The sequence below is a fragment of the Eumetopias jubatus genome, unplaced genomic scaffold (assembly GCF_037043125.1).
Source record: "Eumetopias jubatus isolate StellerSeaLion01/CBP00866 unplaced genomic scaffold, mEumJub1_p1.0 scaffold_1, whole genome shotgun sequence".
NCBI classification, from domain to species: domain Eukaryota; kingdom Metazoa; phylum Chordata; class Mammalia; order Carnivora; family Otariidae; genus Eumetopias; species Eumetopias jubatus.
This window is the reverse complement of record NW_028274807.1, coordinates 182,108,831-182,134,525: the sequence shown is the minus strand read 5'-3', so window position 1 is coordinate 182,134,525 and position 25,695 is coordinate 182,108,831. Positions and strand designations below refer to the sequence as shown.

The window sequence follows — 25,695 nt, the reverse complement described above, 5'->3', positions numbered from 1 at the left end:
TATGGTATCACTACACACTTACTGAAAAGACTAACATTAAAAATACAGATCCTACCGAGTTTGGCAAGAACATGAGGGAACTGGGGCTCTCCTTCACTGCTGGTGGCAGTGGGGGTCAGTATAACCACTGTGGAAAACAGTTTGACAATTGCTTAAAACATCAAATACACATCTACCACATGAACCAGCCATTCTGCTCCCTCGCATTTCCTTAAAAGAAACGAAAGCATATGTCCATTTTGTCCATTTGTATAAAATGTTTGTAGCACCTCTATTTGAAACGGTCCCAACTGCAAACACCGTGAGTGTCCATCAACAGGTGAATGGATAAACTGTATGGCAGACAATTGAATTACTCAGCAATTTTTAAAATTACTGAGCACCAGAGTGGCTCAATTGGTCAAGTGTCCAACTCTTGATTTTGGCTCAGGTCATGATCTCAGGGTCCTGGGATCGAGGCCTACATAGGGCTCCACGGTCAGCAGGGAGTCTGCTTGAGGATTCTTCCTCACCCTCTCCCTCTGCCCCTCCCCTCACTGATGCTCGCTCGCTCACTCTCAAATAAAGAAAAATAGAACAATTTAAAAATATAATAAAAAATGAGCTATTGATACACACAGCACCATGGCTGAGCCATAAAAAAATTATGCACAAAGAAAATCAAACAAAAAAGAATACATACTGTATGATTCCACTTAAACACAATTGTATAAAAAGCAAACTCATCTATAATGACAGAAAGATCAGTGGTTACCTGGGGATGGTGGGGAGAGGGGCAAGAGGTACCGGAGGCACAAGCAAACTTTCAGGGGTGAAAGGTATATTCGTTATTTTAATCATGGAGACGATTTCATGGTGTACATAATTATGTTAAAACTTCTCAAATTGTACTCTTTTTAAATAAGTTCCATTCACTGTATGTCAGGTACACCTCAATAAAGCTGTTAAAAAATAAGTAAAATTAAAAGAAATGCCTTACTTTCTAAATGTAATACCGAAACTCTTTATAGGAACTATTCCATTTAAACCACACAATAACACTTTGAAATAGGAGATGTTGTTACACCCATTTCCAGGGAAAGAAACTGAGGCGCACAGAGAATGAATAACTTTGTTATTCAGTAACTCCCAGAGCTAGAACTTTACAGAGCAAAGGCACAAGCATTTTTATTTCGTGTTAAATAAATGCTTCCAAAGCACTTGACAAGTTTTTAAGGTAACTTAAATAGCTCCCAGGCTAAGATAGATAGATAGATAGATATCTTTATCCCAGGCAAATATATTTACACTATTTATTTGCTTAGCAAATCTCTTTTCATAGACACCACATGGGTAAATGTCAGCCCTATCATTTCAGGGTCAGCACAAATTCTAAAATTAATAGGGTTCAAATTAAGGTTTTAGTGACTTAAGAGAAATAATCCAGGTTCTGATGTGTCACACACCCAAGAGTTGCAAGTGAGGCTCACTGGAAAACCAATTCAACATCAGCACAACACAGGGTAGAAAAGTCAGGTTAATAACCTTCTTGTTCCCACCTGAAAAGATCAAACACCTGAGTTTTTCTTTGGGGGACACACACACACACTGGCAACTAAATTGCTGATCTAGCCATTCTGTGGATGTTTCCAATTTCTGGGTGGTGCCCTAGAAGTACACTAACTAGAAAAATCATAAATGTTGATTGCTGCTCTCTCTCTTTACATATGGGCATTATTTCCTACAGGATAGGATTGGCCAGCAACAGCTCAAGCAGGTGTAATATTCGTCAGTTGGAATTCACTATCCTCTGCTGGTCCACACTTACTTGGAAGTCTCTAGGATTAGACCACAGGACATTTGATGAAGGGGCGCTGAAAACAGAACCATGTTCTGTTTTGAACATGAACCATGTTCATTTCCCTGGCTCAAATCCACCCAGGCTTTCAAAGCTCCTCTTGAAAGAAGTGCCTTCCACCATCCCTTGCAAATGCTTTCCAAACTACCAAGTCAGTGACTGTGTTTGATTTGGAGGAAGACGACACACACCTTAACTTTGTTCTCCTTCACCCACCATCAAGTTCAGGTTGTTCAAGTCTCCCACCCCCACATTTCAGGTATTTATTTCTAGTCCTTTAGCAGCTACCTATGCAAAATCAGTGATGAACCACAGAAAAGCTACCTGCTTCTGGCAACACTGTGGATATTCATTTTTTTCATTTCATGCTCATAGTATCTTTTTCCTAAAACAAAGTTCTCTATTATTTTGCTTTCTGACTTTGGGACCCCATAACTCACACCAAACAGGGAAGAAACAGGACCACACAACCCAGCTGGTGATGCCACTGCCTCCAGGCTCTCCTTGTTCTGTTTAAATTGATTACAGTTCTCCAGACGCCTGGGTGGCTCAGTCAGTTAGGCATCTGCCTTCAGTTCAGGTCATAATCTCAGGGTCCCGGGATCAAGTCCCACATCGGGCCCCTTGTTCAGAGGGGAGTCTGCTTCTCCCTCTGCTTGCTGCTTTTCCCTGCTTGTGTGCACACGCTCTCTCTCTCTCTGACAAATAAGTAAAACCTTTAAAAAAAATAAATAAAATAGTTTACAGTTTTCATCTGCTTTCAGACATACCCCAAAACATAAGCACTGCTGACACATGGCATTAGGAGTGAAATTATTTTTTAACTCTATAGACACACATAGTCTTCTCGTAATCAATTAATCGTTTCTAGTGGCTTTTGAACACCTCTTCAATAACATTATCTCCAGTGTGCTATTCTGAGACCACCATATGGGCCACAGTATTTCAAGCATCCAAGCCACACCTAGAAAAACACAAAACCTTTCTCCTCCTGCCCCATCGCCAACCCTCCTGATTCTTTTTAGCAGTGATTTCATTTTCTTTATCTGGGACAAAAGATTCTGATTTCCTTAGACACCACTGACATCCAGATGAGATACTGACCTGTAGCTTTTTAAACCCCAAATTGTAAGCTTTGTTTAGATGAGTTTAAGTGCAAGGCTTGAAAGAACAAAGAGGAACTTTCTTCTCAAGGGTAAGGAGATTCTTTTCCTAACTACCCAGAGAACTCTTCAAAGGTGGATCTTTACCTACTCTGCCTCAAAGACTCAGAAAGGGGCAGCAAGAGAAGCATGTTCTGCCAAGTAGAATGGCTCACAAGCTCATTTAAGGAACAGAAATTCTTTACTCTCTGGTCAGTGAAATAACCCTTCCTTCCCTCGAAAAAGGATGTGAAGCCGGCTCTTTTGTCAGATATTTTGCAAAGCTGACCTTGCCGATGGCATTGGGACTTGAACTTGGAGCCAAGGAGATAAGAAGCCAAATATTCACACCTTGTGTAATCTGTTCTTTTCCCTTCTTATTAAACGCCAAGATTATGAAAAGCCCATGAAGATGGCACTGGAGAAAAATAATGTAGGGAACAAGGGAGGTCAATGGACTCTCTTGTGCTAGAGGCTTTTAGCGTCCAGGAATGGCTATGCCAGAGTATTTTCACAGTCCTTCCAAAAAGTGGAGATGGAGGGCACCTTTATAGGGGGAAAGTAGATCTCTCCCAGCCTAACTGTTGCCCACTAACACTAAAAGAGAGGCTCAACAGCTCTGGACCAAACTATAGTTTGATAAGAGCTGGAGTCAAATTTCTCTCCTTTTTTTTTCTTCTGAATCAGTGGTTCTCATCTTTGGCTACAGGAAGCTATTAAATAATACAGTTGCCTGGGATCCACCTTGCAAGATTCAGATGTGACATAGCTGTGATGAAGGCACTGTGTTTTATCCTGTAAAAGCTCCCCAGAATTTTAAGTAGGCATCATCATAGAGATGCCCTTTTCAATCACCACCAAAACAGAGGCTTTTTGACCATTCCACAATCCTATCTTGTTTACAAAATAGAGGATAATCCTATGGAGTTGCCTACATAGAGCTATATCTATACAGTTGACAAAGTAACCATTCACTAGGGGTAGAGGAGGACAGACAGGGACAATTATGGAAGGAACCATATTAAAACCGTTATCATTGGATTGCACTCAGGTGGGTAAATGCCCATTATTGGTCAAAATAAGCTGTCCAGGGAGTAACTTCAAGACTTACTGGCTGGAGCCCTCTCTCTCTCTCTCTCTCTCTCTCTCTCTCTCTCTCTCTCTCTCTCACACACACACACACACACACGCACACATTCTATTTCAAATTATTTTGACACTTCTCTCTTCCTTAAAGTACACTCTTACAAAGAATGATCACACAGGCAGTGATTAGGAAACGGAACGATCTTCCCCAGTCTTTATGACTTAAGGTTACAAACCCCACTTACCTGGCATTTTCCATAAATCTAGGAGTAGTCATTCGCGGTGGGGGGGGGGGGGGGGGAGAAGAACTAAATAAAACATAAAAATAAATTAACCAAAATAAAAGGAGATGAAACACTGTGCCCTATGATTGACCCATGAAAACGCAAATAACTTCTGCTTCTCATCTTTCAGAAAGTACTCTTAAGACCCAATTTGTGAGCATGCACTGTTTATTACAGTAGCCTCCAGCCACGTGTGGCCCTGGAGCACTTGAAATGTGGCTAGGGTCATATGTAGAAATAATATTTTAATACAGTAGGTTACATAAAATGTGTTAATACAAAATTAATTTCACCAATTTTATTTATTTATTTATTTTTACTTTTTACGTGGTTATAGAACATTGAAAATTACCTATGTGGCTCTCCTATCTCTACTAGACCACACTGCATTAGACCAGGCTTGTTTTTTGCTATTGCACTCTTCTAAGCCTTGCCTGCCCCCTAGTGTCATAACCCAGGCAGTACAGGCAAATCATTTTTCAAAACCATCTGTTTTTAAGTACTATTCATTTCAGCCTGCAAAGTGAGAAACAGTAGCTTACATGCACAGCTTTATTATTTGCAGTTTTCACCAATGACAAATTGCACTCGAGTCTCACCAAAAAACTCCTGTAGTAGAAATTACCTTCCCCACTCAACTGGTACCTTGGAAAGAGGTTTCTCACAGAAAATTAGGGCTAAATAGTCAATCCAATCAAAAGTATCTGCAGGGTTCCTATAAAATTTCAGCCATTATAGGGGCCAGAAACAGGAGCCCAAACTTGGATGCAACAACTACTCTTCAGTTTATCCTAAGTTAAAAAGAACACAAGTCACCTGTAGGGACCAAGGGCTGGCCACCCCAAGACAGACCACTGTCCCATAAAGGTTATTTTGAGTTCAAAGCAATCAAGACCCAGCAGATTCAGGGAAGTTCTTTACCGTCCCTGACAACTGTCTAAAAAGAGTTTTGATAGAAGATCTGCTTCAGGAAGACAGCTATCATCAGAGGTAACTACATTATGATATGAACTGGGTAAGGTGGACAGGGAGAAGAGCAAAGCCTGTTCCATGCAAGTCCTCCATGACTCAGTGATCTTGAGGGGCCCAGGAAACATCTGTTTACTGAACATCTACTATTTTGTTCTTCCTGAGGATTGCATTCCTTTTATTTGAAGACCCAGACCGCTACCCCCTTCTCCTTTGTTCACAATGACATATATACCTCATTTTGCCCTATTGTCTTTGGAATTTCCATTTCTGTATGGCTTCCCCATACATAGCCTATTAAATTTGATTTTTTTCCTGTTTATCTGTCTCATGTCAGTTTAATTCTTAGTCCAAGTAGAAAGACCTTGAGGGGACACGATATCCTTGCTCCCTGACACACCAAAGCACACAACCATAATTCAAGTGTTCATCATCATTTATAATACAGAAAACAGGAAACCTAGGTTTCATAAATTTCAACAGTACAGACATCTATAAAATAGAATACATTGCAAAGAAGAAGGCAAGTTTCAATAAAGACAGCTAACATGTTTTGAGCACTAACTATGCCAACACAATTCCAAGCACTTTCCAGACATGAATATTGGCATAGCTCGGAGATACTGCAGGTGCATTTCCAGAGCACAGCACTGAAGTCAACATCACAATGAAGACAAGTGGATTTTGTTTTCCAATGCATGTAAAAATCATGTGTACAACATACTGTTGTCTATTAAGTGTGAACTAATGTTACGTTGAAAAAAAGTACGTATTTTAATTTGAAAATACTTTATTACAAAAAATGCTAACCATCAGCCAAGCTTTCAGTGAGTTGTCATCACTGATCAATCGCAGATCCCATAACAAATACAGCCATGGGAAAGTTTGAAATATTTCAAGAATTACCAAAATGTGACACAGGGACAGGAGGTGAGCCAATGCTATTGCAAAAAATGGCGCCCGTACACTCGCTTGACACAAGGTTGCCACGAGACTTCCGTTAAAAAAAAAAAAAATCCCAATCCTGTGAAGTGCAATAAAACAAAGTACAATCCAACAGGGTATGCCTGTGATGGACACCTACTTACAAACCTTACAGGACTCTTTCTATCTTTCATTGTCCCCACTTTACAGAACAAGAGACTGAGTCCCAACTTGGCTAGATAGCCAGCCCAGGAACAAAAGGAGAACCAAGCACACGTGAAGCTCCTACAGCTCGTTGTGCCATAAATAAAATCCCCTGTATCTAACCCGGGCACGTCAAGTCTCCCGCCAGCACCCCGCAAACTGTGACTGGCTAACTCATTAGCTGGCAAGTAGGGTGAAATCTCAGACCTGTCACAATTCTTATCATCCACCCAGCTTCCAACACCTCCGGGTCACTCTGTCCCCAGCTTGCTGAAGCCTTATTTGTTAGACGTTCCTTTTCTCCTTCTTTCTTGGGGTTGAGCTGAAACATCAGTCTTCATAAAGCAATGCTCTTCATTACAGTCCACCTTTTAGAACAATGAAAAACAAGCCTTTTTCTCTTGTACACGATAAAGCTTCGACCTCTCCAGGCATTGATCTATCTCCCTGTACCTGCCCACATCCCTCCACTGTTCTCAAAGATGAACGTTTCCAGACTCCCTCTCATTCTGGATGCCTCTAAACATATAAATAGCTACTATTTATGGAATATTTACTATGCTAATCCATCTGCCTACTTTGTCTTATTCAGTCATCCCAATAACCTCATAAGGTAAACAGGGAGATCATTCCATTTTTACAGCTGATGATGCAGGTTCAGAGAGGTTAAGTGGCCTGGACAATGTCACACAGCCAGATGTGCAGAATCGGGATCATATTTGACCCCAGAGTCCAAACACTGGGTTCCTTTTACTGCTTCATTCCCAGGTGTGTTCCATTTTTTTCAGGTCCTACATACACCTGGACAGAGTATATACTACATAGGTTTTACACCAAAACAGATATTAAATGGTAGCTAAACAGCACAGCATTTGCTGCAATTTACACACCCCCAGACAGGTCATACTTAAAGCTCCCTTGGGGAAATAGAACCACTGAAATGAATTTGCAAACCAGCAGCACCTCACCCAAGTTCCTACCTCTCTGTTACATCCGGAGAGGAGCTCTGGTTCTATCTACAAAGGGGAAATTATTAATTTTTTGGAGTGTCCAATTATTCCTATGACTAAATCTCAAGGGCATGGGGTGCTTACTGTCCCAAACTCATCATGTCTACATCAGATGAAACTTTTGCAAAGATCCCCACAGGATTAATTCCACAGGATTCTCAAGTTTCTGAAACTGCCAGCATCTTTCCACCGCATTATGTTTGCTGCCCTCTTGCGGGGAAACGGTGCTACTTAGAGCAAAAAAGAACAAAAGAAGAAATCGCTAGCTCTTGAAAAAAAGAACAGAGTTTACTCTGGCTTCCTTTTTAGGAGAAACTCTCCCATCCACTGATCCTTTCTCCTTTTCTATAGCTTGAGGCTTCAAAAGTTCACGTGGTCTCACACTCACTTATTACCTCAAGTAGTTTTAAAAGCAACACAGGTGGTCTTTTGTGTTTCCTAATTCCTTAAAAATACCACTTCTGGACTCTCGTGGAAGTTTACAAAAGCCATTTGCCTTAAAGAAAGACTCCCCTGACCTATGCTACGAAAATTAGGTGGGGTTTTATTAGGTTTGGTTTTTCAATGCTTGAACTAAAAGGAAAACTTCAAGCCACACCTAGTACCTCATCTTTCAAAATTGGGGGTGAGTCCCACCTTCCTCCCCTTTATCTTTGAGAGCCCTTGTGAAATCTCTCCTCGCTGATACGCAACCATCAACAAGCCACTCTTCTAATCTGAGCCGTTAAAAGCATCCAATAAACATTAACTAGGGTTTCCTGGGACCACAGTTCCGTTAATTGGCCAGCACGAACCACAAAGCCCTCGGGAGAGTGACAAGAGCCCTTCTGGACACTGATGCACAGGCTTCTGCAGTTAACCCTCAGCAGCTTGCTCCTGCTCTGGAGCTGCCTTGGGTACCTCCACAGTGGAGTAAAACCTGACCAGTTTCTCAGCATCTAGGTATAGACAGACTTCCCCACACCCCACTGGTTCTGACCCTGAGTTTACCATCAGCTGAACTCTATACTAGGAAGAAAACCACATGGCCATGTAAAGAGCATAGACTTTCTTCCCCTGGAGGTCATTAGTGAACATTTATAGCAGTCCTCAACCCTCTCATCATCATCATCATCATCATCATCATCATCACCACCACCACCACCACCACCACCACCACCACCACCACCACCACCACCACCACCCCCCACCCCCAATGGAATACAGAGCCTCGCTAGAATGGGAGGAACACAGGGCAGGAGGGAAGGAAGGAGGAGAGGGATGGTCAAAGGGCTCCGGTGTCCTCAATCTACAAAAAGCTTTGCCAATCATCAAATAAACAGACAATAGAGCCAACAGAAAAGTGGATAAAGAATGCAATAGCTCAAATAAAAACAAATAGTCCACCAGCACATTAAGAGACTCGTCAGTCAGAAAGAGATAACAAGCCCATACAAATGACACATCTTCATTGCTAGATTGGCAAAAAATTAAAACTTGAAAGCACCCAGAGTTAATAAGTGTAAAGGGAAATGGGTGTTATCACACTATTACAGTTGGTGGAAGTATAAATAAGTCCAAGAGTTCTGAAGAGCACTCTGGCACAATTAAAACGTGAATGCACTGCATCATAAGTTGCAAGATACTCACCAAAGTTCCGGTTCTCCCGGTCTCCCTGTGCCCACAACTAGAGCGTTTCCCAGTTGCCCCTCAGTAAGACGTGCCTACAGGCTAGACTCTAGCCAATGGCAGGACAGTGCACGAGAGGCTGCCCGAGCCTCGGCCGGCTTATGAACACCTCCTAGCTGAAGCCTCCACGCTCATTTCCCTTCCAGCTGGCTGGAATGGAGGCTGCTCTAGGACAGCCTTGGAAGCCACAGGTTGAAAATGATAGTACTTCCATCCACCACGGGTTCCAAAAAGACTGCAGTACCGGAGGGGCATCCAGCAGATATATTTACCCCCCACCTCCAGGACACATGAGCAAGAAGCAGACCTCCGGGGCGCCTGGGTGGCTCAGTCGGTTAAGCATCTGCCTTCGGCTCAAGTCATGATCTCAGGGTCCTGGGATCGAGCCCCACGTCGGGCTCCCTGCTCAGCGGGGAGTCTGCTTCTCCTCCTGCCCCTCACCCCGCTCGTGTTTTCTCTCTTTCTCTCTCTCTCTCAAATAAATAAAATCTTAAAAAAAAAAAAAAGAAAGAAACAGACCTCCATTTGTTGAGCCATAATGTCTATTTGGTCTCTTGGTTACAGCAATTAGGCTACTCTCACTGATAACACCTGCATGCACTTTAATTCAAGATCTCGCTACTAGGAATTCACCTGAAGTCAGGACATACATATTTGTAGAAATATGGTAACGAGTCAAATGTCCACAAAAATTGGGAGTGATCAAATCATTTATGGCACCTCTATACCATAGATGACTATGCAGTGTTACAGAGAGTGATAGATCTGTAAGTGCTCAAATGAAAAGATGTATAAACTCTATTGTTAAATGGGAAAAAAGTCAAAACGGGGCATAGTGATATGTAAGTGCATAAACGCATTACTGGTATACACATTCTTTTTTTCTGGAAGGAGAGCTGTGATGATTAATTTTATATGTCAGCTTGACTGTGCCATGGGATGCCCAGGTATCTGATTAAACATTATTTCTGAGTGTGTCTATAAAGGTGTTTCTGGAAATGATTAGCATTTAAATTGGTGGACAAGTGGAATAGATGGCTCTCCCAATGTGGCTGAGCCTCATCCAATCCCCTGAGCATTTGAATGGCACAAAAAGGTGGGAGAAAGCTGACTTTGTTCTTTGCCTGACCGTTGGGCTGGGATATCCATCTTCTCATGCCCTCACTGTTCCTGGTGCTCAGCTCTTCAGACCTGGACTAGAGTACACGTGGGCTCTCTGGTTCCCAAACTCTTAAACCACACCACTGACTTTCCCGGGTCTCCAGCTTGCCGACCACAGGTCATGAGACTTCTCAGCCTACATAGCTGTGTGAGCCAATACTTCATTAAAAAAATCTCTTTCTGTATCACAAATATCATACACATGCACTCGTGCACGCGCATGATAAGAAAATGAGAGAACAGAGCCCCCTCTAGGGAGGAACCAGTTCTGACTCCTTCCATGGGTTGTTCAGACAAGGGGTGAGAAGGATGTAAATCCCAAAAATGAAAGCCGAAGGAATCCCCCCAAAGCCAAAGGACATGTGCTGGGAATCCAAATAAAATCAGCTAGAATTCTAGGGCTGAAAATGTCATTCCTTGAGCAGGAGTTGCCAAGGCTTTGCTCTGACTTCTCGCTGTCCTGATTGCTGTTGAGTCCGCTTATATAGAAGATATTGTCTGTATTTCTTGTGTATATAATTCTAATCTTAGATTTATTCCAATGCTGGTGCCTTTTCTAAATTCAAAGAAATGAGGATTGCCACATGGATAAAAATTGAAGGTTCAGTCATGTCCTCTGTTTCCTTCTACTTTTAATCACTTTTCAACACAATCTCTCTAGCCGAGTTCCTGGAAGTCTGGAAATCTGCTCTTGATAACCTGCCCCACTGAAATGCTCTGCCTGCTTGCTACTCGGACTCTCAACCTCCACCCAAGAAAAGAGATATGAATTAAACAGATAAGACTAACAACTTCAAACTCTCGATCCTTGAGAACAAGCTCATCAAAAGATACACAGTGCAATGACCAACTAGCTGTAGGCACTTCACAGCAGCCAAATGGTATTGATTTTATGCTGATTCATTAAAATTTCAATTACTTTTCTCGTCTTCTCTGAACTCTCACTTGAGGCGAGAAAAATGAGTCGTGAGAGATTTTTTAAAGTCATTGTAAGCCTCATATTATATCTTCACCTTAAAATATCAGAATAACTGAGTGGAAAGCACTGCCTGCTATATGTCTGAGGGTAAGGGTATCTGATAAAGTCCATACATTAGACCTGTGGGAGACAGAATTTATGACTGGGACATATACCTGGTTGACGGTTCAAGATTCACTTTTTCACCAAGCAGTCGAAGCAAGCCTGTCATTGCCACACTTCAAATTACTGAAGCAATGACAGTAAATTAATTATTTGGCCATGAGTCCACAAACAAATATGAATTTATCAGGAAAACACATTTCACTGGGGAGTTTCCAAGTCTGTATCACTTTAAATGTAGATGTAACAAGGAAAGGAGGGAGGGGTGGGCAGAAACACACATACACACGCACCTGCACATAGATACTTCAATAATTATTTTCATCTTTTTTTTTTTTTAGAAAGAAGCCAAGTATAGACAAGGGTCTCATGAGAAATTATGAGAATGATTCTCTAAAACTTTAGACACATTTTATTTTAGGTCCCAGTTTACAGCTACCACTGCTTTTTTCCTTTTCTTTCTTCTTTATGTTTTTAAATCATTCACCATCTTTTCTCCACACGTGTTAAAAAGGTCTTAGATTATCTGACAGCTTCACTCTAGCCCTGGAAGTGTTTAAGTTTACCAATAAAGATGTCCTGCCTTCAAAGGAAGTTACAGGAGTAATACATATGCAAAGAAAGGGCTGCTGGTTTTCCAGGATTCTTTGAGAAAAATCACTCTAAGAATGGAAATGTACTCAGGAAAGGAAAAGGAGAAAAAAACCCTGGAAAACATCTTTTAAAAAAAAAATGTCTAGAAAACACTCTTAGCACCAAACCATTGAACTGCTTTGCTCTGATGTATCTCAGGCTTCCTCTGATTATTTACACACCATCAAACACTCTTGTCAATTACCTGTGTCTAAAATGTGGACTCTGACGTTTGAAAGGGTTTTATTAATTGATCTCTGTGGTGCATAATGAGCTTAAAGGGCTTACCTGCGTGTCCCCGGAGGTGCTGGCTCGAGGCGGACATCAGCTTACAGCACACCATTAACACATAGGCCAGAAAGACCCAGTGTGACAGCAACACTGATTTAGCATAGACTCTCATCCTGAAAAGAAAGCAGGACACAAGTCAGTGAGGACTCAGTGAGGTGAGGTTCTGCGGCAGACACTCAAGCATGGTCTGGGGGAAACTAGAGGAAAACAGCACGCAAGAGATGCTCAGCGCTGGACTTCTTTCCCCCCAAGAACACTGAAGGCAAATGAAACCTGATTCCCACTGTGCATTAACTCAATTTTCAATGAACGCTTTTTATAATTACGAGTTTTCCAAGTTAGCGATGAGCTTCAATGATAAGTCTATTTATGAAGCCCCATTGTGTCACGTGACTTATCCTCATAGAACATGGGGTAACATAATATTTTATATCATGAAATTAGAAAGCTACACACTTAGAGCTGGACTCAAATAAAATATACATGGTTTCTACACCTCAAAGAAACCACAGAAATTGTCACACTTAGCCTGAGGGTTTTCTCCTGGTTTCTCTGGTTGTACATTAATAAATGATTATCAGTCTCAAAGTTTGGTAGGAATATGGGCAAGTATAGGTGAATGTAAAGTAACCTTAACTTCATATGGATGTCGACAGATGAATACATAAAGAAGATGTGGTATGTATATACGATGGAATATTATTCAACCATGAGAACAAAGGAAATCCTGTCATTTGCAACAATTTAGGTGGACTCTGAGGGCATTATGATAAGGGAAATAAGATGGAGAAAGACAAATACTGTTTGATCCCACTTATATGTGGAATCTGAAAAAGACAAACTCAGAGAAACAGAATAGAGTAGTAGTTAGCAAAGGTTGGGAGGAGAGAAAAATGGGGAGATATTGATCAAAAGTGACAAGATTGGGGCATCTGTGTGGCTCGGTTGGTTGAGCATCTGCCTTTGGCTCAAGTCATGATCCCAGGGTCCTGGGATCAAGTCCCATATCAGGCTCCCTCCTCAGCAGGGAGTCTGCTTCTCCCTCTATCCCTCCCCCCTGCTTGTGATCTCTCTCTCTCTCTCTCTCTCAAATAAATAAAATCTTTTTTAAAAAGTGACAAGATTAACAAGTTTGGGAATCTAATGTATAGCATGGTGATTATAGCTAATAACACTTTATCATATACTTGAATGTTGCGAAGAGTAGATCTCAAATGTTCTCACCACAAAAAAAAAAAATGGTAATTATGTGACAGGATGGAGGTGGTAGCTAATACTATGGTAGTCATCATTTTGCAATTTATATATGTATCAAATCAGCACAGTGAATACCTGAAACATATACAATGTCATGTGTCAATTATATATCAATACAGCTAAATAAACTTAACTTCATACAGATGGACAGTATCAAAACAGTTGCTCAAAGAAAATTCAGTTCACAAAAGTGTATGTGTAGTCTACTATTCTCAAAAAAACCTGAAAGAAATTAACTAAAAAGAAAATATCAAAAAAGCATTTTTGGGGTGCCTGGGTGGCTCAGTCAGTTAAGCATCCAACTCTTGATTTCAGCTCAGGTCATGAACTCAGGATCATGAGATTGAGCCCTGAGTCGAGCTCCGTGCTCAGGGAAGAGTCTGTTTGAGATATTCTCTCTCTCTCTCCCTCTGCCTCTCTTTCTCTCTCTAATAAATAAATAAAATCTTTTTTAAAAGTGCATTCTCCCCTCAATTTTTTTAATTGAAGAATAGTTGACATCTCCACTAATTAGACATTATAGGGAAATTAGATAGAACTAGATTAACTTTTGTTTGCTATTTTTTTTAATTAACTTTTTCAAGCAAAGTGGGACAGAGAGCTTGGCATTTGAAACTCCAGTGATATTAGGTTCTGCCTGGCACATGTATCGTGGTGTCTATGATATAATTCACCACATTGGGTCAAAGGAACCCCCTTCATATATATATGTGGATTCCTGTTTGCATCACTAGAGGCAAATCTCCTGAAGTCCTGGAAGGAAGGGTCTCAACCAGAGACGAGCAGCATCTCAACCAGAACCCTGAGTCTGTGCTTGAGGAAAAGCACAGCCTTGGGGACCTAGCACCCAAATCATACTCCAGAGAACAGGTTCTACCCCCACCCTTCTCTTTTGGCCTCTTACGATTTAGTCAAATAGATCTTGTTGAAAGGTATCATACAGTTCATTGATGTGAGACTCAGTCTGCTGTTGAAGCAGCCAGGGCAAGACAAGGTTCTAAGATCATCTTTGAACAACTAAACATTAGAGGAGACACAAAGTCTTGGCTTCTCTTTGCCCTTGGCCTTGGAAATCCTGAGCATTCCAAACTCATCGTACATGAGTTGTTCCAAACTCATGGAACATCAGGTCTCTCTGCTTCAAAGGCCCTGCACGTGCTTTAATTTCTCAAAGCACCACCTTCCATCTCCCCCGCTTCATCTTGTACACATGGGAGATAGACACCCTGGGGGCAGTTCAAAAAGTGGCGAAGAAAATACATGGGTCCACGTGAGCTTTGGTATGAGTTCAGCTGCCCCTTGAATGACACAGGTTTGAACTGTGCAAGTTCACTGAGACATGGAGTTTCCACCATACATGGCGGTATTATAAATGTATTTTCTTTCTTATGATTTTTTTAAAGATTTATTTATTTGAGGGGCTGGGGCAGAGGGAGAGAGTCCCAAGCAAACCTTGTGTTGAGTAGGGAGCTGGACACAGGGCTCGATCCCACAACCCTGCCATCATGACCTGAGCTGAAACCAAGAGTTGAACACTTAACCGACTGCACCACACAGACATCCCTCTTGTGATTTTTTTAAATAGCATTTTCTTTTCTCTAGCTTACTTTATTGTAAGAATACAGTAGGTAATACATATAATATATAAAATATGTGTTAACTGACTGTTTATGTTATTGGTAAGAGTTCCAGTCAACAGTAGGCTCTGAGTGGTTAAGTTTATGGGGAGTCAAGTGCCCCAACCCTTGTGTTGTTCAAGGATCAACTTCCATTAATTATATTGTCATTTCAGGGAACTGATTATTTATTTACTACTAAGTAGGGAAAGCATGTAGTTTCAAAATTCTATATACACTAAATTTGTGGATTAAGTGCTCTGTCCCACCCATAATGTTCTAAAATTCCAGTTGTTAACTCCAATATTAGTTATTGATCTCATTGTTATAAAGGTTCTTACCCAAATTTATATGTTGGCAATTAATTCAGTTTGTTTTATTTTTAAAACAGAGTGCAGGGGCGCCTGGGTGGCTCAGTCGGTTAAGCGTCTGCCTTCGGCTCAGGTCATGATCTCAGGGTCCTGGGATCGAGCCCCACATCAGGCTCCCTGCTCAGTGGGGAGTCTGCTTCTCCCTTTCGCTCTGCCTCTGCCTCTACTCTGTCTCTCTCTCTCAAATAAATAAAATCTTTAAAAAAATATTAAAAAAAAAAAAACAGAGTACAAAATAGACCAAGTAAAACACATCTGCAGGCTGAATAAGGCACCTTGGCTTCCAGTTTGCAGCAATCAGTGGCCCCAAAAGGGAGAATTTTAAGGAATCAGATAAATGGGGTATTAATTTCTGTTTTGACATAACAAATAAACTGCCAAACTCAGAAGTTAAAAAAATATGGACATGGTTTCCATAGTTTCTCATAGTTACCTTAAGTCAGAAATCTGGCACATTCTAGCCAGGTCCTCTGCTCAGGGACTCACAGGACTGAAATAAAAATGTCATCTGGGTGTGTCCTCATCTGGAGGCTCAACTGGGGAAATAATGGCTTCTAATCACCTACATGCTGTTGACAAAATCCATTTCCATAGGCCCATATAATTGAGGTCCCTGTGTTCTTGCTATCAGCCAGGACCTGCTCTCAGCTCTGAGATGTGGCATCCTGATCTTGGCCACATATGTGGACCCTCTTCAGGCTGCTTCAGTCCGAATCTCCTCTGTCAGGAAAGGTGTAGTCCTTTGCTACGGCTCACCAAGTCAAGTCAGTCCTATCCAGGATAATCTCCCTTCTGATTAATTCAACATCAATTTATTTGAGACCTTAATTACAATGACAAAATCCCTTCATCTTCATCTTTGTCATATAACCATAACTTAGCCACAGGAGTGAACCCCATCATATTCACAAACCTGCCCACAGTCAAGGGAAGGAAATAACCCAGGTCGTACACACAGAAGGGTACAAATCTTAGGAACCATCTTAGAACTCTGTCTACCAAAAATGGGCAAACAATCCAATCAGTTGGTTGGGCGACTGCCTTCGGCTCGGGTCATGATACTGGAGTCCCTGGATCGAGTCCCGCATCAGGCTCCCTGCTCAGCAGGGAGTCTGCTTCTCCCTCTGACCCTCCCCCCTCTCATGTGCTCTCTCTCTCTCTCTCTCTCTCATTCTCTCTGTCTCAAATAAATAAATAAAATCTTTAAAAATAAATTTATCCATATATGTGGTTTACAAAGGTCCAACCAGGTATTCAGTCTAACTGATTTAAGTGATTAATTACACAAGTTAATCTCAAGATTTATATCACTGAAAACGGACTCTGACGAAGAAAACATTACCCAAAGGTAATGTGCTCTCCCTCACTGTCTTTTCCTTCAGCTGTCACTCCCCAGTGCTGCCAGATTGACCTGCAGACCAGCATCCCCCCTACCCAGTCCAGGTTATCCACCATCTGTTCTCTGAGATGTGAGCAATGGTGCTGAGAACCTCGAGTACACGTTGCTCTCTCTCCTTGTTAATAAACCTATCACACTCAATCCGGTTCTGAAACCCACCTTCTTGTTCTTAATCCAATTTCCAGATGCCCAGATCCCTATTGGCTTCTTAATTCTTTACCCTCCACTGAGTATCATTAAATACTTTTCTTCTGCTTAGTGCATTGGCTCCCCTGCCTCTAACCATAAAGCCCCACCCAATTTAGTCTCCAAATTCAGACTAGGTCTTTCGGGTGATCTATAATCTCTCCTACCTAATGTACCACTGAAATGCAGTTTCCATCTGTTTATCAGGCCCTATATCACCTAAACTTGTCTGGAAGGGTTTTAACAAATTGGAGAGTATATCTGAGATGATCTGAGTCCCAAGGTTGGGAATTGGTGAGCAGGAGGTTAATCAAGGGGTAGTCCAGGGATATCACCTATGGAAGGGGAAGGCAAGGGAGGGAAGGAGGCAGCACAGAAGGAGCAAAAGGCCTCAGATAACCCAGCGGAGAGTTCCAAAGCTGGAATGCTCCTTCTCGGTGGTCCCACGCTGGGGGGAGGGGCCGAGGCTTTATACTTCCCTGTTAACCCATCACTGGATATGAGCTGCCCTTAAAAAGATGGGTAATTTTAGGAAACTGACTCTTTGAATTGAGAATAATTCAAAGAAGTTGTAGGTCATCTTCTTCAGTTGGGTGTGTCCTCATTCCAAAAGGGGGCTTTGGACAGTGAGGGAATAAATCTTTCTGCATCATAGCGTCTACTACTGTCCACCTCAAATAGAAGATGGTGTATGCAATATGCATAATTTACCTTCTGAGGCCATGGAGTCATCCTCAAGAGAAGACCCATCCTCAAGAGAATTTACCTTCTGAGGCCATGGAGTCATCCTCAAGAGAAGACCCATCCTCAAGAGAAGATCCATCCTCAAGAGAAGACCCATCCTCAAGAGAAGACCCATCCTGAGGTATAAAAGACCATGCCGTGACATTAAAATGTCATAGGAAGAGGTTTCATATAGGAAGCCCATCCCCTCCCGGGCCTGTTTTGCCCTTGGATCCATTCTTTTCCCTTCCCCTAGGTCACTCCCATGGGCTGCATTTTCCAGGCCCCTGAATCAGCTGGATTTAACCAATAGGAGACAGTAGCTAGAGCCTGGAGGGTGGAAGAAAAAGGGTAGGGGTATTTATTCCCACCTTCTCCATCTTGGGCAGGATCTATGGAGTGGCCATCTCTCCCGCATGGTGCCAGTTCCAGCCAGAAGACCCACTCTGGTTCTAGCTCTCACTGAGGGTCCCTACCCCTAGGTGCTGGCAAACACTACTTCCTTCATTTGTCCGACCAGCCCTGGGGACGGTGGTAGCTTCCTCTCGTTCCTTATCTCTAGGCAGCCTCCATGTCTTCTGCTTGACTTCTCTGACTCTCCCTTTACATCCATTCCATGAATTCAATTCCTTCTGTCCCACATTATCAGAATGGTCTGTTTTCCTGGTTGGATCCCAACAACAAACCCCAAATCCGAAGTGTCAAGGACAGCCTTTCCAACCTGAGGGGTTGATCCCTGATCCGTCTTCATACATAGACAATTCTATGTACCAGGTTCCTGGGTGAAGCTTCCAGGGCCTAGGGCAGGCATTTATTTTACAATAGCTATCACTGTCTGGAAAATGCCAGGGGACAACTGGATAGCTATTCAGCAATCATTCTTTATTGTGGCCAATAATCCAGACCCCTAGTCAAAGGACTTCTGACCTACCACATCTACCATAATACTTCAACTTCAATTTCTTCCCCCTTGAACATTTTGCTCAAACGTAAAACAAAATTGGTTTATCTTTAAATCTCACCTTTCACCCTACCAAACAGTCAAAACACTGCTTTACAAACAGAAATGATTTCCAAAATGAGAACTAAAACTTGAAAAACTAAGATTCCTAAAATACTCAAAAATTCAATGTAAAAAGAAACATTTTATAAAGGATTGTCAACTCTAGGATTCTCCATTTTCCTAAATTCTCAATGCTTCATGAAGAAACCATCTCTAGGTGTCTCTTAAAATCATTTTACCTTGGTGACTTCATAAGATTTGGTTCCAGTCAAGCACAATTATTTCAGAATGGATTTCAGAGCAACTCCAAATTCCCATTTGTAGCGAGGGCCAACAATTTCTGCAGTTCCAAAAAATTATCTTAGCTTGGAAAGACCTATTTAAGAAACAACAAGGACAGGAAGTCATTAGCGTGTTAATGTTGAAATCAAACAGATTTCCAGTAGCAGAATAATGGGGTTTTTTTTACCATGAAACCTGCAGTTTCAGGACAATGGTAGGCAACCAGATGCATCCACATTTGTAAGGGGTCCTAATATACGGGGGAGAAAAGACACAGAATCCAGTACTCATTAACTCATCATGGATTAGCTAACAGAATACAATTTTATTTTATTTTTTAAAGATTTTATTTATTTATTTGACAGAGAGAGACACAGCGAGAGAGGGAACACAAGCAAGGGGAGTGGGAGAGGGAGAAGCTGGCCTCCCGCAGAGCGGGGAGCCCGATGCGGCGCTCGATCCCAGGACTCCGGGATCATGACCTGAGCCGAAGGCAGACGCTCAACAACTGAGCCACCCAGGTACCCCCAGAATACAAATTTAAAGTAGAAGTTATCTCAGCAGCAAAGGCTTTCCAAACTTGACAGAGGATCCCCAACCTTCATGATGCAAAATTTCATTCTCCCCATGTCATTAACAATGGGATGAAAATGGAAATGGAGATGATCCATTCCCAAGAATTCTGCAACTTGCCCAAGCTCACACAGCAGTGGAAAAGCCAGCATGAAGATCTGAATTCCTAGATTTGTGAGATAATAAACCTGTAGATGTTGCTAAACACTCTGTGAGGATCTTTTTTGAAAAATGTTTTTGGGAGGAAGAGAGAAAAGTCTTTCCAATAGAAAACATCACATCAACATACAAAGAATGCTTGTTAATACCATAATTAACATTCAACACACTCCTTTAATGCACAGACCCAAAAGGACTTTTCTACTCAGCAAAAACATTTTTGCAAGAAGGATTCAGATGTTTCCAAACCAAAGACATCTCAAGAGGAAAAAAAAAAAATGGACCATGAAACGACACCGTTTTTAACACTGTTAAGTTAAAAACATCCCTCCCAGTGGTGGAGAGTGGGGAAAAATAATGATGTGCATCGGTAAATATTAAAGTTGCAAATATGAGATTAAAATGATCCTGTGACACAGTCTAGTTACTTTAGAATCCTGTTGGACCCATTACAAATCTGCCACAAAGCACAACTGAGATTTTTCTCTTCTTTAGGTATCTTCCCCTGAAGATAACTACCCAACTTTGCCCAGAGAATACTGTAGGTGATGGACTTGCAGACCCACTCCTTTGGGGCCAAAGGAAAAAGAGTGAGCTTTGAGTGAGTAGCTCAAGAAGGAGTGGCTTTGAATAACTGTACAAATATAACGTATTCAGGGGTAAAAATAAAACACTGGAAAATGTTCATCTCCCACCTCCTCCAACTTTATTAAATATGTTTGTCCTGATGTCCACCCAAGGGCACAGTGTGACCTTCCGTTATCGGAAAGAAATACACAGTATAATTTATCAGAATCCATCATAATGAACTTCCCACATATTGGAAACCAAAATGACCTTTCCTAGCTAATATTTATCTTGTTTTCTTCACACAAAAGGAACCACTGGGGATTCTTTTTTCAATTCATTAAAAAATGGATCCATCAGTGAAAAGAAATGTGATCTTATAGTTTGTATGCCAGACAAGGAGCCAGGAGTTTAATTTTAGGCTGAGCAGTAACTCATTTGGTCAGATTTTCCCAGGGCATACCCTAGGCACTGGCTTAAAAGGATTAACTCTTTCTCGTCACTTCTGAACTTGAGTGCATTCAAGACCATCAGTAATTCTGTGCGTGGCACCAAAAGCATTTGCTTCCAGTCATTTCATTTCTCTCTCTTTTGTTTCCCAGCCATAGCACAGCGATTTCTATCCATGTGCTTCCATACTCATTTGTTTTTTTAAAGAGTCTCAGTGTTTTTTATGATGAAAGACACCACCCATATTTAGACTTAAGAAAAAATGTTTTCTGGGGCACCTGGGTGGCTCAGTCTGTTAAGCGTCTGACTCTTGATTTTGGCTCAGATCTTGATCTTGGGGTCGTGAGATCAAGCTGGGCATGGAGCCTGCTTAAGATTCTCTCTCTCCCTCTCCTTCTGCCCCTCCCACCCCCCCCCCCACTCATGCTCTCTCTCTCAAAAAAATACAAATGTTTTCACGCGTCCAGTCATTCTCAGAATGAACTTCAAAGACTCAGCATTTAGATGCCAGGCTACATTTTTCATCTTTCCCCTAATGTGTTGGTACTGTATAGGGACAGTCACTCTTTTCCAACAAAAGAGCAGAATGCCTGGTTATGTTTCCTGGTACCAAGAAACTTTGAGGTTCCCAGCCAGAGGAGACCATTCTTGTGATGTTTAATTTATTTCCATTGCACATAGAAAAGAATTCTGCCTACACTTGATTTTTTTTATCAAGGAAATAGTGAGGTTTTACCTCTTTTCTCTTGATCTATTTGTCCTCACCATTAGTATGCTGAATTCCCTAAGGGGATTATTCTTTTGGGAATACAGTCATTTACTTGTAGATAAGCACCCTCGGAATATCTTTGTTGGTTTTGCTACACCCACCTCACTGCACACATGTCAATCAGTAAAGAATCAAGCTCCTCCTCATCTTTTCAGTCTAAAAATTTACAGGGATGAAATATCACAGTTCCTTTTAGAATTAGAAGACACAATGACCTTAAAGCTAGATCTAATCAGGATGAAAAATCAGACTAACTCAAATTTGAGGGACATTCTAAAACGTAATTGCTTTTGAAAGTGTCAAGGTCATGAAAGACAAAAAAAAAAATCTCTAAGGAATGGTTTCAAATAAAGGAGAGACACACGGCAATGAAATGCAATTGTGATCATACACTGGATCTTGGGACCAGAAAAAAATACAACACACACAATTTTCCTCAGAATAAACTGCATACACACATATATACATTTGCACAAACATACACACATACACATATACACACACACAGCTCTAAAGGGCATTATTGGGACAACTAATAATTTCTAAATATAGTCTGCAGAATAAATTACAGTGTTGTATCAACATTAAGTTTCCTGACTTTGATCATACTGTAGATAAGAAAGAGAATGTCCCTATTACTAAAAAATACACCCTAAAATATTTAAGAATAAAGAAACAAAGGCTTCCACCTTATTTTCAAATGATTCCGAGGGAAAAAAACAGAAAGGAGGGAAGGGGAAGGAAGGGAGGAAGAGTGAATGACTGAATTAAAAACCAAATGAGCATAATGTGAGTAACTGGTGCATCTGGGTAAAGGACTTATGGGAGTTCTTCATACCATTCTTTCAACTTTTCATGAAGTCAGAAATTGTGTCAAATAAGACATTAAATAACTAATTAGCAGCCTTCAATTCAAAAGATATACACAAATTATTTAGACTTTGTTACCAGTCCTAAACAATGAGGAGAGTTGATAGTTGGAATGTTCCGGTTAATTAAATTCTGTGAGCATTCACCCAAGCTTATTTGTTTTTTGTTTGTTTGTTGTGTTTTGGGTTTTTTTTTTTTTTAAGATTTTATTTATTTATTGAGAGAGAGCATAAGCAAAAGGGAAGAATAAAGGGAGAGGGAGAAGCAGACTCCCTACTGAGCAGGGAGCCCAATGCAGGACTCGAGCCCAGGACCCTAGGATCATGACCTGAGCCAAAGGCAGACGCTTAACCAACTGAGCCACTCAGGTGTCCCCCAAGCTAATTTAAAAACCACTCACATAGTACCAGGCCCTCTCTTAAGCACTTTAAAATATTAGTTCACTTAATAGTAGTATTTACTTATATCCTGATATACAGATGAGGAGAGTAGGGCATAGACAGAATAAGGGACTTGCCCAAGGTCACTCAGCTAGCAAGCAGCTACACCAGGATTCAAACTCAAGCCATCTGACACCAAGGCACCTACTGTTTCAGTTCCTGTAAAATTATTTCCAAAAAGTATTAGTCCCTCTTCATGCTTTAGTAAATAGACTGAAAATAAATCTATCTTTGGGAATTCAAGACATTGATCAGCATCCTAAAGATGAGAATTCTATTTGCGGAAAAATTCGTATAGGCACTTGGAGTGAATTTGCAAGCAGAGCAGAGTTTGGAGCTGAGGAGGTATTATATTAACCCCTAAATAAGTTTTGCTTCATCTCTGCAAAGCTGGTGAAAAACAGTGATTCAGAATTGCTGCAGGGTTCTGATTTGCTGCAGATTTATTAAAGGCTTATGTCATTTTCCAAATTAAGACCAAACATGCAAGAATTCTAAAGTCCTTGAGTGCTTAAGCTGCCATTTTTCAAACATATGGGAAACAACCATACTTCATATCAGAACTCCTCTAAAACATTTCAGAGAAAACCCACCAGAACCAGAACATCACACACAAAGGCTAAATTACTTTTGTTGATTTCAATGAAAGAATTCAGCATCGAAACAAAACAAAACAAAAGTGGATCTTTGTCCATGCATCCACTCAGACTCATTTCCTGACAAACTCCAGGGGGAGAGCATTTCTACAAACATGCAATACGGCAGATTCTCCCTTAATCACAAAGCAAAGGGTCCCTGCACTACTTAACAGCACTGTCCTTTCCTGCCCGCCCACTAGCAGGAGAGAGTTCCAGGTTCTACCCTGCGCCACCTCCAGAGTAGGTACATTTGAATAATTAGCTATTTCCAGACTCACCATCCGTCCAACTGACCTCCCACAGTGGGATCTACTGGGATGGCCTGGTGACTCCAGTTCTCAGGCCCCCAGGTACCAGGGTGCAAGGTGGAAAAATTCTTCCAGCTATTGAAGAGAGGTGACACCCTTAAAAGTTTGGACATTGTGGTAAATCACTTTACCACATTAATTTCTACTCAATCAAGACAGAAGATGACATAAGTGAGAAATGTATCCTGAATTAGGGACCTAAGTTTGGGGGAGTTAAAAAAAAAAAGGAAGGGGGGTTATGAGTGGAAAACAGGTTAAAAGATGATCTCCCTCGGTGATGTCTTGTCTGATAAACAATGGAAATTTGGAAATAGAAGTTGCCTACATAAAATAATTCATCATTTCTTCAGGCAGAAATGAGGAAAGATGTTTCCATTTCCAGGTGCTTAAATAAAAAAAACCACATTGAATTGTCTCCTAGAAATTTTCAAACAGCTTTTCCACAAAAATATGTAAAACCACAGGTAACCCCTCTCTTGACAAATTTATTCTGAAACCAGTATTAATGAGCTTCTTCTATTTAAGAGTAGGCTGATGAAGGTAAATGTATTTAATAGGTTATCGACGCTTCTGTGAATATATTTCAAACACTAGTGCCTGGTTGATGTCTCGCTGGGTTATCATTTATAATTATCACATGATGCATGGAATTACTTTGTAATTTAGAGTATGTTCACCATCATATGTGAAACTGGACACGTTTTTCTGCCAAAAACGTGGTATACGCATGTCATAAATTGCTTTTTTATTTGCTCGCTTAAAAAATCTATGAAGAATTTACTACTGAGCCATTTTACAACATATGAAAGCAAGTTGTAAATGAGCCATTATAGACAATAACCGTGTCTATTAAATATTAAAGAATTTTATAAATGGCATTTTAATTTCAAGTGTTACCAGTACCATCTCATCCACATTAGGTGGTAGGGAGTTCTTTAAAAAGGCTCTTCCAGTTGGAGATGATTTAAATAAATTAAATAGACATGCTGTGTTTTTATAAGGTTCGCACACTGTCATTTTAAGAACTGAGAAATTCCTTAAAACCACACAGCATCTTTGTTTAAGTGCTGTGACACAATCCTTTCTAGTGGAATTATGGGCAAACGGTGCATTTTGTTAATGAAGAAAAACTCCAGCCTTCCAGTGACCATGAAAAGTACACAAGCAATCCTCACTAAGTGATAATGGTTCATTGAGAGCCTATATACATAAAACAGAGAAAACAAACTGGCAAGTTACATGAAATAAGATGCACTTACCAAATTCAGGGACACCCAGCATGACTCCACAGCTTGTTGTCCAAGTGAAATCGCCCAGGTCTGGGGCTGAACAAATGTGAACAGTAATGACAATTTAGCCATAAATCTCTCAAGGCCCAATTATCCTTCCTGCAGAGAGGGTTTATTTCTTTTAATTAGCCCAGTTTTTAATTGGAAATTTTCCTCTCATTTCTCATTTTTCAAATAATCAAAACAGAGTGTCCAAGGATTTTAACATAATAAATATGTTATTTATTTATAACATAAGAATATTTTGAAGGCTGCCCACAAGTTAACACGCACTTGAATTTTTACCTAAAAAGTTTTTATGTGATGTGATCGAACTTCTACATAAAGAAGATTAATAAAGTTGTATGTAAATATCAGTAACAATGCTTCTACCACTTTAATCATTATTATCTTAGCTGGGGGATGCGGGGGCGGGGTCGGGATCTGTTGACTTACATCCAGAATCTAAACCTCTTGATGGGAAGAATGTTATCTTATTTCTCCTCTACCGTCATCTCTAACATAA

General features: G+C 40.9%; 1 protein-coding gene across 1 annotated transcript in view; it reads right to left on the bottom strand.

Annotated features, from left to right (window-relative positions):
• Positions 1–19,098, bottom strand: part of TAFA4 (TAFA chemokine like family member 4) — a 129,806-nt gene extending 110,708 nt beyond the window's left edge. The window contains exons 1-2 of the mRNA XM_028110407.2: positions 19,085–19,098; positions 12,288–12,403 (exon numbers count right to left, since the gene is read on the bottom strand). Of these exons, the coding sequence (XP_027966208.2) occupies positions 12,288–12,403; positions 19,085–19,098 (130 nt within the window). The remainder of the gene's footprint in view (positions 1–12,287; positions 12,404–19,084) is intronic.
• Positions 19,099–25,695: the final 6,597 nt, after the last annotated feature.